The sequence below is a fragment of the Crocuta crocuta genome, unplaced genomic scaffold (genome assembly GCF_008692635.1).
Source record: "Crocuta crocuta isolate KB4526 unplaced genomic scaffold, BGI_CrCroc_1.0 scaffold152, whole genome shotgun sequence".
Lineage (NCBI taxonomy): Eukaryota > Metazoa > Chordata > Mammalia > Carnivora > Hyaenidae > Crocuta > Crocuta crocuta.
The window spans coordinates 4,139,375-4,152,335 of record NW_027528798.1 but is presented as its reverse complement, the minus strand read 5'-3'; the positions used below and the strand labels follow the sequence as shown (position 1 = coordinate 4,152,335).

Here is a 12,961-nt window from a genome sequence, read left to right as displayed (position 1 = left end):
CCCCTCCCCCCCTCCTACTCCCCCTCCCCCCGCACTGCCTGAGCTCCCGCAGCCGCGCCTCGGTGCTCTCCTGCACTCCCCGCAAAGCCTGCACCTCGCCCAGCAGCCGGCCCAAGTCCTCGGGGCGCCAGCGACCGTCGTCGCTGCGCAGCGCAGGCACCTGCGGGTGGGAAGTACCATCGGGTCAGAGTCATCTAGAACACGGCCAGCGGTCTCGACACCTCCACCCGGGGTTGCTGGTTTCTGCAGGCCGTACCCACCTTGCGCCGCACGCGTTCCAATAGTTGCTCTCGGCCACGTACAAAGCTCGGATGCTGGAATTCGACGTGGTCGCGCTCTGGTCTCAGCAGACCGCCCTGCTCGATGCTCACCACCTTACGAAAACCGTCTAGGGAGTGGGGCGTGGGGGAGTAAATTGCCCGATCTCCACGCACCAAGTCACTCACACCCACTTCCCGTCTCGCCCTAAGGACTCACACATGTTGAGTTGCCGCACGAAGCTCGCCATGTTGCTGTGCTTGAAGTATTGGGGTAGCACTTCCTTGGCGAAGCGGCTCTGGTCGCTTACGAGGAAACTGGTCCCGCTCTGCCAAGAACGCCGCCCGCCCACCCACCGTGCGGGCGGAGACCGGACGGCACAGTGAGGCGTGCCCGCCCACGGCCAGGTCCGCGCTCTGGCGCGCGCGCGCGCACACACACACGCACACACACTCGCACTCACGCTGGGGACTCAGCCGGCCACTCCTGGAGACATGGGACGAGGCTAGGCCTGCACCAGCTATGAGGCCTAGCGTGGGGCCACCACAGTGAATTCTTACCCTAGCCCAACCCAGAATCTCTACTGGATTCTCGGAAAGGAGGAGCAAAGGCCAGACTTAGGTTCCAGCCCTGGATGGGTCCCAGACCCAAGATGTCACTTGGAGCTAGAACCAGACCCAGCCCATCCCTCCCTCTCCTGGTCTCTGTTTTCCGATCTGTTAGGGTGGAGTGGGAACTAACTGACCTTGAAGATCCCTCAGGCTCTAGGTCTCCAGAAGACTCCTACCTACTCTTTCCTCGGTCCGTAAGAAATCGCCTCACCTCCATCTCGCACACCCCCTCCAAGGTAAACTACCCTGAACAGCTGACTCGGGGGACCCACAGCCCTATCCCAGGCGGGGGTTGGGTGGGCGTGGATGTTCACTGACGTAGAAGGATCCCGGGGACCACTGGGGAAATCAAGGGGCCCCAGCCCTCACCGGGCTCCAGCGGATCAGGTGGTCGGTCCCCGGGTCACCCACCAGCGCCCACAGCTTGCCGAGGAAGGCAGGCACGGGACTGGGGCCCGGCTCCGTGGGCAGCGCTGCTGGCGCTTCCTGCATGGCGCAGTCTCAGCCCGGCTAAGCGCTCGGGCCCGGGCGCCGTGGGCTTGTCAAAGCCGCGGAAAGTGCTGCGTTTGCCGCCCGCCCCGCCCTACTCCGCCTCTGGGCGCTGGGTCAGGCGGGGGCCACGTGCGAACCCACGGGGCGGGGCTCAGACCGCGGCCGCAGCAACAGCGGACACAGAGGGAAGGCTGGGATCCGATGTGAGTGGAGGGGTGAGGTGGGGCGGGAGACCTGGGTTTGAGTCCCACCCTTTGTTCTTAGGGAGAAATCGCCCATGCGCGTCCTGGTGGGGACTGGAAAAGTCCTAGAAGGTGATGGCCATGGCCTGGATAGAGAAGGAAGATGGGAGTGAAGGGGCGGGGGTGGGGGGTGGGGGCGGAGCAGGTGCGGAGAGGAGAAGCTGGTACCCTCCCGAAGAACTCTGGGACATTGTCTTTCCAGGGATGCGGAATGCCACGCCCCTGACCTCAGCAGCCGCGGCGGTATCAGTACAACTGATCTCTCCTACGTCTACCCTGTAGTCCTCTGGCCTCTGCGGGTTCCGTGTTCCCCCCGTTCAGAGCCGGCCCCGCCTTGCATAGGACACAGTGTTGCTGCAGGATTTGTTTATTTCACACTCACCCCTAAGGCGCCGCCTGAGCCTGTGTCCTCTCTCCCCACCTCCCCGCTCTCCCACCCATGCCAGGGCCGCGGAGCCAGCGGAGCTTCCATAGAGTAGTGGGGTTGAAGGAGGATGATCCCACCGAGATACACCCAGTGGACTCAGGACGCAGGGGCTGGTCCCGAGGCAACAGTCTTGAAGGAGCGGGCTAGTAGTAGGTGCACGCCTGGGCAGATGCATCCAGCATCTCAGTGGCCACACACATCTGGTGAGCAGGCGGCTACACCATCACGCCACAGGCGTGGGCAGCCAGGGATGTGGCTCCCGCTTTAGTTTGAGCGTGTAGCTGCGCAGGCGCGGACAGTGCGCGCGGAAGGCGTGCAGCACGGAGGGTCGTACCACGCAGAAGCAGTGTACTTCGCGCAGGCCCGGACAGCGCGCAGCCAGCAACTCCAGCGCGGCGTCCAGCTCTGCTGAGGCAGCGGCGCGCACCTCGAACGCGCGCAAGGTTGAGGCGTAGTGGCGCGCTGCAAAGCGCACCGGGCCTACGGTGTCCCCAGAGAGACTGAGACGCAGCGCAGCCACCGGCACAGCAGGCTGCAGGACGCGCGTCACGCTCTCGTCAGGCAGCGCTGGCTCCAGCTCCAGCTCCACGACCAGTCCTGGGTGGCGGCGGCGCACTGCAGCCCAGGCTTCCTCGGGCAAGGGGGGCGCGCGTGCGTCCTCCGGGCACGCGCACCGTAGGGCCAGAAGCGCGAAAGGCGCGCGGTCCCGCGCCGCTAACACCTGGAGGGCGGTGCCTGACAGGCTGGCTAGGTGCAGGCCAAGGGCGCGAAGGCGCGGGCAGGCCTGTAGTAGCTCTATCACTGAGTCTGGCCTCACGCTGCCCACCAGGGTACAGTTGTCCAGGAAAAGGCTTCGGAGCTCGGGGCAGCCACGTGCCACCTGCAGCACCAGTGCATCGTCCAGTGTGAAAGGCAAGCGCCGAAGGTCGAGGTGACTCAGCGCGCAGGAGGCCCGGCAGATGGCGTGCACGGCGTCCAGGATGTCGCGGCCTGAGTCGAAGAGGGGCTTTTCTCCGCGGCACTCCAGGAGCAGGCTTCGAAGCCCCGGGGTACGACCCGCCAGTGCAGTCAGCAACTCCGTGGCCGCCCTGCGGCTCGGCTCCCTGGACGGCTCAAATTCCAGCCGTAGGTTGTGAACGTGGTCCAGGCTGGCGGACAGATATGGTAGCAGCGTACCTTCTCGCTCACAGTCGCAACTTGCGGTTAGAACGGTGGAGAAGAGGCATTGGCTTCGAGAGGACTCTGCCTATCCCTCAGCCTGGGGTCCAGCTACTGACCCCACGCTGCCCCCTACACATATACCTCCCAGTCCTGATCATGCCTGGTTGCTGCAATGTGGCTGATACTAGAGGGACCTCCTACCCTATCTCTTTATAAGACTTAAGATGCGTCTGTCACTAGTTGAAACCATGGCAGGGAGAGCCAGTGACATTTTGGGAACTGAGCTTTCTCAGAGGTCTCTAAGGAGGCATGGCGTGGCCTCTGAACTGTCAGGTTCCCATTCTGCCTCTGCTATTCTTTAGTTGAATGACCTGTAGGAAGTGATTAAATCTCTCTGCCTCAATAGACATAATAATACTACTTATCTACCACATAAGGTTTTCATGGGGATATACATAAGGCACTTAGAACACCGGTTGCTACATAGTAGGCAGTCAATAAATGTTAGCAATGATTGTGCTTTTTAATACGGATATCCCTAACCCAAACTCCATGAAGAAAGGGAGAAGGCAGGAAGAGGCGGGAGAGGGAGGGGCCCCGCTCACCTGATGATCGTGTCGTGCCACACGACGCTGCAGGTAGCAGCAGCAGCCCAGGCTCTGCAGACCCTGGCGGCGGTGGCACGGTCCCGCAGGGGCAGGTGGCGAAAGATGAGCGCCAGCACCTCCTCTGGCAGTTGCTCTCCAGGCTCTGCCATGACCTTGTGCGGGGTGGGAACTCTGTTCCTTCCAGCAGCTTTTGCCTGGAGAGAGAGGGGCATCTCTGGGCTCAAGAAAGCCAAAATGTTGGGACCACCAGAACCTACGTGTAGAAATGCTTGTGCCCCAGGAATTGTTACATAGTTTGTGGAGCCCAGTGCAAAATGAAAATATGGGACTCTTTGCTGAAAATATGAATAATCTCAAGGCCGTGATGGCAGAGCATTTGACCAAATTATCAAACTAAGCATGAGGCCTTGTACCTCTGACTGCAAAGGTCTCAGACCCATGAGGTTGGCCCAGGATGCCTAAAGATTCTTTCACACTACATTCTCACTTGTTGAACAAATATGCATTTTCTGCTCTACTAGAAGAAATACAGCTACGACCTATGTGCAAAGTTGATAAAGCTGAATATCTGGATTTGGAAAAGGCTATGGGATCTTTCACCTAGTTACTAAGGTTTACCCTGGGGAAGGTGGAGGGCGGCTGCACCAGCGGTAACTCGGGACAAACCGTCCTCCCCTCCCTACCCACCACCTCCCCAGCTCAGAGAGCTCCTCTGGCCTCCGACTGCCTTCCCATACACACACTCAGAGCCACCCGGACCACCCAGACTAATCTCCCATACATCTTCCAGACTGTTACTGTTTCCTTCCCTGGACTCTTAAGTGTCAGAGAAAGACTGGGCCCAAACCTCGCCTCAAGGGCGCTCTAAATGTGGGCTTCTCAGATGGAGGGGAGCATTAGGATCACCCACACACTTGCTCACAATACATATTCTACCGCCCACATACTAAATCAGGCTCTCCGGAAAGAGTAGGGCCCAGGAATCTGATTTTTAAGAAGTGCCAGTTGACTCGACCTGTCCCAAGTTGAGAAACCACGTCCTAGCCCTGCCAGTCACTAGAGAGTTACGACAGGGTTAATAGAGCGAAAACATTGGAGAATACTTTTAATTGGCAGGGACCACCAGCCAATCAGGAAGCGGGGGCGCGGGTGGGGCACTGCTGAATCTGCTCTGGGAGCTAAGGCTCCTTCCTTTCCTCTACTTCACTGGCGAGAAGTCCCGGGTACTTCCAGAGAAAGGCCGGAGGGGCGGAGAATAGCTTCGAGCTTTGAGACCTGAGCGACCCTGGGTTCAAGTTTCGATCCTGATCCCAGAGCAGTACAGGCTCAGGTTGGGCGATTTAGGTTCAGAATCCGCAGATCCATCCCGGAGCGTGGCTTTTGTTGGAAAGTGTATGTCCTCTTCGAAGTTGCCAGTTTTATTTTAGGGTGCTTGAAGGTTTTCCTATACGTTTCACACCACTTTCCAGTTTTCTATTTTCCCATATTCTCCAGGTTAACCGTGCCTGCTGCAATATGCGCCTCATGTATCCTTAGGGCTTCAGATACCCTCGGCTAGGCTTGAACTTGGACCCATCAGCACCCCGTTCTGAGTGCCAGGAGTAGGAGAGGTCAGAGATCATCGAGCTCAACCCTCTAGAAGGCACTAGAAAATTACGGTACCCAGGGGGTGCCCCTTTGTTGATCTGTTTCCTGCCTGAAAAAGTGAGACAGCTCTAACCCTGGGGTCCCCTGGGCTCGTAAGAACTCCAAGTGCCCAAAGTCTCTTGCCGTGGGCAGTTCTTCCCGCCGTCTAACCCTGGGCACCAATGTCTTACCTGCTCAACGGACCAAGTGGGCTTTGCCCAGAGGCTGGGGACTGGCGCCAGAGCACAGTGGGAGGGAAGGAGTCACAGGGAGCACGAGGGGCGGGACGCCGGGGCTGACGGGGCCGCTCCGACTGGGGCACCGCCCCTGCGTTTCGCGCACACCCGGAAGCAGCCTAGTCCAGTGGAGCAGGGCGGGCGTGGGAATCCGGGCTGGTCCCAGGCTGCCAGGTTAGTGCAGAGGGTGGGTGGGCTTCCCCCGGTGCCTGCGGGAGCAGAGGCGGATTCCGGCTCAGGAGCGTGGGCGCAGCGCGGTTGTCACCCGCGGCTGCCTGGGCCAGCTGGTGGCGGTGGCCTATTGGGGTGTTTCCTTGGGAGGCAAGAGAGAGCGTAGGGACGTTGGCACTAGCAGGTTCCCCGTCCCACCTAGGGTCTTTAGGGGTGGGTGGGTGGTCAGGTTCCTACTGGTGGGAGGGCGGGGCTCGTTCTGATTTTGCCTGTGAGAAGAGACCTGTTCCCGCCCCAGCCAGTTGCACATGCGACCCAAGCATGAGGGTGGGCACAACTGGAGGCTGGGGAGCTTCCCTCGAGGGCTCGGGAGAGGGGCAGCTGAGTAGGGGGACGCGCCAGGATGGATGCAGTTCTTGAGAGGCCCTGCCCGCAGGCCGTTGCTGCCCACCCAGCCGGAGGTGGAGCTGCCCTGGAACAGTTAGGCTGTATTAACGGGGCGCTGCGCCTGGCTGGCCCCTGGTGGTAGGGGTCTATCTTCTTTAGTTGGTACCCGCGTGTCCCTAACAGTCTCAGCTCATTGAAGACTTCTCAAGACTCAGTCCGGCCCGCCCTCAGAGAGGCGGACTCCGGTTGGGTGAGGCGCGGGGCTTCCCAAGGAGGGGCTTCTGTAGAAGTAGGAAGGACTTCCTCAGCGGACAACTCGAGCCAAGGGTCTCCGTCCTCTTCCCAATCCTATTAATCTGACCCTCCAGACCTCCAGCCATAGCTGTTTGACTTCTCTCATTTGTCCACTAGTGAGTGTAATAGAGCATCCCCCCTNCACATTCATGGGGTCAGCACTCTCAAGTCAGGGAGCTAAGAAGACATGGAAACGTTTCAGGGCAGGTTCCCACACTTTCTTGCCTTCTGGGTCACTCCCCCTGGGCTCCTCGCTTTTTCACTTGTCTTGTACTGCTCTTGGTCCCACTTGTCATTTATAGAGTCTTACCCCGTTTTTTTTTTTTTTGCTTCAAATTTATATTGCTTTTTAATACAAAGGAAATATGTCTATTTTACATAAAGTAGAACCTTGATAAATACAATGAAAATAAAAATTCCCCCCCCATCACCTTCCCCACCCCTTGCAAAGATAAACATCGCTAGCTAGCTTCCTGTTAATTTCCAGACTATTGCTTTGGATAAATACACAAGTATTAATATGTTTTCTACCAAAAGGTTATGGGGGAGGGAGTCTCAAAAGGTATGACCTCTGTGCTCAGACGGAGGGTGGGATGGACCATCACCAGGTCTGGGTGATGCTGGAGGGCCCCTGCCTGGCTACTTACCGTCCCAGCTTTGGCGCTCAGGTTAGGGTCTGGGGGCAGATCTGAAATGCAATCTCTGTTTTGAGCTCAGGATTCCTTCTCCCTAACCAACGAAGTCCAAGGGGCCCTCTGCCCCACCCCTCACCACCACTGAGGTTTCCTGTCCCTCATGTAAATGGATGCCAGCGGGCACCATCTCTTCTGTTATGTCTAGAGCAAAGACATCCAGGGTTCTTACAACTGGGGCTCAGCATCCCCTCCTAGTCCACTGTATGTAAATACAGATCAGAAATAAAGAGGTGTGACTGGTGGGGCAGAAGGTGGAGCCTTGAAATGTTTCTAGGAAAAGGGTAGGATGTTGGGGAGGGAGGTGGAGAGGAAGAATCATGCTGCACCGTGCTGCCTCATAATGCAGTAACTGGGAGGTAGTTGAGTTGAGGAGGGTCAGTGAAGTGATTTCCTAGCTGGGGATTTTACCCTTCTGGTCTAGGGCTAGGATTTTGTCAGAAGATAGATGGAGGAGATGCTAGCACCAAGGGGCCCTGGCTCTGTCTGGATAAGGAGGGAATCTGTAATAGAACAATTTGAGTTGCATAAGACAAGAGCCCAGCTCCAAGGACTTTAGAACAAAAAGGAATGATTTAGCTCACATAACTGAGCAATTCAGGGTGCAGCTAGAACCAGGGGCATAGTATGGTTAGGCATGCATCTCTTCATCTATTGCTCTGTCTCCTTCTGTCTCAGTTTTATTCTCAGCCAGGCTCTTTCCAGGAAGTGGCAAAGGAGTCCTTCCAGCTCAGCCCATGTGAAGGGAAACTAGTGTCTCTTTCTTATTGGTCCAGCCAAGGTTGCAGGTTGATTCTGATTGGTCCAACCTGAATCCTATACCCAACTCTGAACTAATTGTTTCAGAAAGGGGAGTGGAATATGAAGATTGGCCAGGTCTATTTCTCATGGTGCACACCTGGAGCTAGGGAGTGGGGTCAGCGCCCCCAACAGGCACATGGATAGAAGAGGGAAGGCCCCAAAGGTCAGTGAGGGTTGGGGGAGGGAATCTGGTCAGGTGAAGACTACAGGTATCCTTCGAAGTGAAGCCAGGGGGTATGGTAGGAATGCAGGTGAGAAAACCTAATGGGGGCTGTGGTCCCAAAGGGTCGGGGCTCAAGTTTAAGCTGAAGGCATTAACCAGGACATGGATTCAGTTGGCTGTGGGGCATGGGCACTGCCCAGGATAAGTATGTCTCCTGTCACCTTTGATAAGAGGGACATCCTGGCCTGATGGGAGTGGGGGATCAGAACTCTGCCTCCACTGCAGTATAGTACCTCTCTTTTTCTGCCACTGTGACCCTGGGCTTTCTCTGAGAAGGTAATGAATGGACAGTTCCTCACTCCAAGTCTGGGCTGAGCTGGGCTGGGCTGTGCAGAGCCGGAAGCACAAGAGCTGCCTGTGAGATGATGAACTTCCCCTCACAAGTGTGCTAGCTGGGTGGGGACAGCTGGGCCATGAAGGACTGGATACTTACCTCCAGGGCCGGGGTGGGGGTGATCTGGATGTCTATCTGTCTCTCCAGGAGGCAAGATGGCGACTGGGCTAAAGGGGCTCGAGGAGTGGGTGGGCAGCGCATACCTGTTTTTGGAGTCCTCGCTGGACAAGGTGGTCCTGTCTGATGCCTACGCTCACCCCCAGCAGAAGGTGGCGGTGTACAGGGCTCTGCGGACTGCATTGGCAGGTGAGTGGCGGTGGGGGGGGGCGGTGCGCAGGTACTTGAAGAGGAAGGGGTGGGGCTTGGGCCTTTGTGGGCAGGGCCAGGGGCTGAGGCCCCACTCCCTTAACTCTGTAGATCCATGCTTAACCACTGTGTTAAGGAAAAGACATGATGGAGAGGGGAGGAGGGGAGAGGGGTGCCTGGTTTCATAAGTCTGTCTTCTCTGTTTATGCATGTGTGCCCTTGGGTGTAGACATGTGTCCCCGTGTCTGTATATGATCTTCCTGTATGAGCACTAACGTCCCCCCACCTGCTTGATGCTCTTTACTCCCCAGACGAGCCAGCTCTCTGCTTTCTAGTAATCGCGCCTGTCTCTCTTCTTTTCCTCTCTCACTGCAGCACTCCTTGCCCAAGATCTCTCCCTAGTACCTACCTTTTGGGCCCCCCTTTCCCATCTCAGGGCAGAGGCCACAGGAAGCTGAAGCCGGTTGGGGGATCCGCCTCCTTTTTGGGCAGTGGGAGCCACAGTTGTTGGAGCCTGAAGACCTGAGACATCTCCCTCCTCCGCTGCCCCGCCGGCTGCCCACCCAGAAGGCTTGGAGCCCTGGGCACACACCCCTCTCTGTGCTGCAAAGCCTCTCCCAATGTCCCCTTTGCCCACCCTCATTTGAGGCTTCAAGGGTGGGGCTGGGGTGGCACCCATTCTGTCTTACGGTGCTCCCTGTGATAGGTTCTGGTTTTCAGTTTGGGTTGTTGCTGTGTGCATTCCAGTTTTGTTTCCCAGCTGGGAGATAGAAACAGGGAGGGATTCTGCGCGGGCTTCACCCCACTACAGCCGCTTGGAGAACGGCCCCGCATGGGGACCACTTGTCACTTGACTGTCCGCCTCTGCAGAGAGTGTTGGGAGCCCGGAAGTGCTGCAGATGCTCAAGATCTACCGCAGTGATCCGCAGCTGATTGTGCAGGTGCGTTTTTGCGGCCGCCAGCCCTGCAGCTGCTTCCTGCGCGCTTACCGCGAGGGGGCGCTGCGCGCCGCGCTGCAAAAGTGCTTGGCAGCGGCACTCGCCCAGCATTCGGTGCCATTGCAACTGGAGCTGCGCGCCGGCGTGGAACGGCTGGACACCTTGCTGACGGATGAGGAGCGCTGTTTGAGTTGCATCTTCTCCCAAAAGGTGCGGCTGGGCCGGGGCCAGGTTGGGGTGGAGCGGGGATCCGCGTCTAAGACATTCACCGACGACCCCTACTCCTCTCCCTAGCCTGACCGGCTCCGGGACGAGGAACTCTCGGAGTTGGAGGATGCTCTCCGGAATCTGACATGCGGCTCGGGGGGCCAGGGTAGCGACGTGGAGGTCGCTCCGGCGCCCTTGCAGTCCCTGGACACTTCTCTCTCAGAGGAAAAGCCGCTCCCGCCTCCATCTGGCCAGACTTTTCTGTTCCAGGGTCAGCCCATAGGTGAGGCGCGCGCAGAGAGGCGAAAGCAGGGTCACTGGGAAGATGTTTTGGGGAGGAGCAAGGTCTGGGCCGGGTAGTCACCGGGTGGGAATGGAGGGTACCACTCCTGGCCTCCCCGAGCTCATTCTGCTTCCCATTCCCCTCGCAGTGAACCGGCCGCTGAACCTGCAGGACCAACAAAAGTTCGCGCGCTCAGTAGGCCTCAAGTGGCGCAAAGTGGGGCGTTCCTTGCAGCGAGGCTGTCGTGCACTGCGGGATCCGGCGCTCGACTCACTGGCCTATGAGTACGAGCGCGACGGGCTGTACGAGCAGGCCTTCCAGCTGCTGCGGCGCTTCGTGCAGGCCGAGGGCCGCCGCGCCACGCTGCAGCGTCTGGTAGAGGCACTAGAGGAGAACGAGCTCACCAGCCTGGCAGAGGACTTGCTGGGCCTGGCGAATCCCGATGGCGGCCTGGCCTAGGCTAAGTACCAGAGAAAGGGGCGATGGGCCAGTTATTCAGCCAGGGTTTGGAGCACTTAGATGACTCTAGAGTCCCTTTTGCTGCTACTGCTGAGCTCTGTCCATCCATGGGACTCTGAGACCACTTAGCTGAGCTGTTGGAGCTGCTGGGCAGTGTTGACTGCCTTCTCCAAGAGTTGGGCAAGCACCCACCATGCCTACTGGGGTGCCATTGGGGATTTGGCTCCAAATACTATGACACAGACAGAGTGCAAGGGTGACCTGCTGCAGCAGTCTGCCTACCCCCAAATGAAGGGCTTCTGGCCAGCCCTTACCTCTTCACTCATTGAACACGTAATTGCTCATTAAGCACTTGCTGTGTCCTCCTCATCATCCTGGGTGCTGCAAATACTGTGGTGAACAAGATACATGAAACTGCCTGCCCCCCAGTTCATATTCAGTGTCGGACTGCAAATATTAAGCAACAGTAATAAAACATTACCTGTTTTTTGATGTGAAAAATAGGGGTTAGGCTTCTGGGGAGAGATATATGAGTGTGAATAGATGAGAGGGTGGGGATTTGAGAGAATGGCAACATTCTGGGCATCGCCAGCCTAGGGTGAGGTCTTGGGGAATGATAGAACAGAGAATGTTAGAACAGGAAGTTTGGAATGGCTGCATCTAGGGGTGGGTGGGCTTGTAGAGAGACTAGTTGGTGAGTGTGTGAGGCAGATAGCTTGGGGACTGGTGAGCCATTTTACAGAGTTTGGATTTTATCTGAGGCCAGGGAGAAGCATTTAGAGGGTTTGGGGAGTTAAGGATAGGAGGCTGGTGAGGAGGGAGAAGGGGAGGGAGGCGGAGGGAGAGAGGGGAGGGGAGGAGAGAGAAGGTGCAGGCTAGGGCAGCGGCAGCAGAGATGGAGGGAAGAGATGAACACTAGGAGCAACTTAAGATGAAAGGTAACAGGCCTAATGACACTGGATGAGTGAGAGTAAAGGACTTCAGTTTCAGCTTTTGTCACCTGGATGGAGGGTGGGGTGGTCTGTTGAGATGGGGCCTTCAATCTCCAGAACAACTCTCTGCCCACCTGGGTCCCAGATCAAACCCTTTGCTCATTGGCTTACTTCAGGAACCCCCCAAGCTGAACCATTCCTGCCAGTCCGGCCTGGCCTGCAGTGACCCAGGCTTGGTTATTTCTGCCTGCAGCAGGCTATGCTGACTTGGGGCACTAGGGACCAGGGGGCCCAAGAGGTGCCTCTGGGGAAACAGACTGAAATGCTCACTGTGAAGTTAAAGCAGATGGGGTAGGCTTCCTGTCCTGTATCCTAGTGAATGGATGGAGAGAGAGGGCAAGGGAGGGCAGAGGAAAGAGTTCCAGACTGAATTCCAGAAGACCTGGGGCAAAGCTCTTACTTTCTGCTTATATGATCCTGGGCAAGTCACTTAATTTCCTGAAGGGCAGTGTCCCCACCTGGGCATGAGCAATGGGAGCTGCTACCAGAGTTGTGAGAAATGATTGACCTGTCTTAGGTGTGTATGTGTGTTGGCAGGTGGGGGCGGGGGCCATAGTAGAATCAGGAGTAAGGAGGCAGCCACGGCCCGGGGGGCCATTTACAATTTATAGGTCCTGCCTGGTCGAACCAGGGCTGCTGGTGAGCTGAGGAGAGGATCTTCCAAGGATAGCCTGGGATAGTGGCCAAGTAGATGCCCAAGATGCCGGGCCTCAGGGATTTGGGACCCGTCTGTCCGGGGCTCCTACCAGCCAAGCCCCTGCCTCACTCCGCAGGGGTGGGGGTGTGGAGATTAACCAGAGACGCTAATGTTTCTTCCTGCCCCCGCATAAAGGCAGATTTGGGGTGTTTGGGCCCACGCCCAGACCAGAACCCACCTTCTCAGGCCTTCCCAGAGAGATGCCTGTGGGGATCCCTCTCAGCGATTAGTCCCCCACTTGGAGACAGCGCTCCCGGAGACGCCAGGGCGGAGCTGAAATCCAGATGTCCGGGAGCGCACAGCTGGAGGGTCACGTGGCAGCGGCCTGGGGGGAGGGGGGGCCCTTCCTGCCAACGCTGCATTTGGCCCAGGCCGGGTTCATGGCTGCCCTTGGGACCCTGCGCTGAGCCCCGGAGGCCCTGGCGTCCGGGGCCGCGCCGCTCCCAAGGGACAAGAGTGAGTGTCGGGATCCAAAGGACCGACGTGGTGGGTAGGGAGGGGTGGAAGGGAATGGGC

General features: G+C 57.8%; 4 protein-coding genes across 11 annotated transcripts in view; 2 read left to right on the top strand and 2 right to left on the bottom strand.

The window, feature by feature from the left end:
• Window positions 1–1,382, bottom strand: part of HSF4 (heat shock transcription factor 4) — a 5,603-nt gene extending 4,221 nt beyond the window's left edge. For all 5 annotated transcript variants that reach the window (XM_077755546.1, XM_077755548.1, XM_077755550.1 and 2 more), the window contains exons 1-4: window positions 1,239–1,382; window positions 478–586; window positions 261–388; window positions 36–160 (exon numbers count right to left, since the gene is read on the bottom strand). In XM_077755546.1, the coding sequence (XP_077611672.1) occupies window positions 36–160; window positions 261–388; window positions 478–586; window positions 1,239–1,361 (485 nt within the window). In that variant the 5' untranslated portion in view covers window positions 1,362–1,382. The remainder of the gene's footprint in view (window positions 1–35; window positions 161–260; window positions 389–477; window positions 587–1,238) is intronic.
• Window positions 1,383–1,756: 374 nt separating this feature from the next.
• FBXL8 (F-box and leucine rich repeat protein 8) lies at window positions 1,757–5,668 on the bottom strand. 2 transcript variants are annotated; one of them, XM_077755491.1, is made up of 3 exons: window positions 5,617–5,668; window positions 3,797–3,993; window positions 1,757–3,226 (listed from the first exon to the last, which is right to left on the bottom strand). In XM_077755491.1, the coding sequence occupies exons 2-3, from the start codon at window positions 3,946–3,948 to the stop codon at window positions 2,254–2,256; spliced, it is 1,125 nt and encodes a 374-aa protein (XP_077611617.1). In that variant the 5' UTR covers window positions 3,949–3,993; window positions 5,617–5,668; the 3' UTR covers window positions 1,757–2,253. The 2 variants fall into 2 exon arrangements, with proteins under 2 accessions (XP_077611617.1, XP_077611618.1); XM_077755492.1 differs by having other exon boundaries at window positions 1,757–3,178.
• A 101-nt stretch (window positions 5,669–5,769) lies between these two features.
• On the top strand, window positions 5,770–11,272 carry TRADD (TNFRSF1A associated via death domain). 2 transcript variants are annotated; one of them, XM_077755489.1, is made up of 5 exons: window positions 5,770–5,835; window positions 8,711–8,869; window positions 9,740–10,017; window positions 10,102–10,297; window positions 10,446–11,272. In XM_077755489.1, exons 2-5 carry the CDS (start codon window positions 8,719–8,721, stop codon window positions 10,754–10,756), a joined length of 936 nt encoding a protein of 311 aa, XP_077611615.1. In that variant the 5' UTR covers window positions 5,770–5,835; window positions 8,711–8,718; the 3' UTR covers window positions 10,757–11,272. The 2 variants fall into 2 exon arrangements, with proteins under 2 accessions (XP_077611615.1, XP_077611616.1); XM_077755490.1 differs by lacking the exon at window positions 5,770–5,835 and having other exon boundaries at window positions 8,822–8,869; window positions 9,306–10,017; window positions 10,446–11,271.
• Window positions 11,273–11,946: 674 nt separating this feature from the next.
• The window catches only part of B3GNT9 (UDP-GlcNAc:betaGal beta-1,3-N-acetylglucosaminyltransferase 9), an 8,676-nt gene continuing 7,661 nt past the window's right edge, over window positions 11,947–12,961 (top strand). Inside the window, exon 1 of one of the 2 annotated variants that reach the window (XM_077755544.1) lies at window positions 11,947–12,901. The gene's annotated coding sequence lies outside the window, so the exon portion shown is untranslated. Of the gene's footprint in view, window positions 12,932–12,961 lie in introns of both variants that reach the window. The other variant, XM_077755543.1, reaches the window with a different exon arrangement.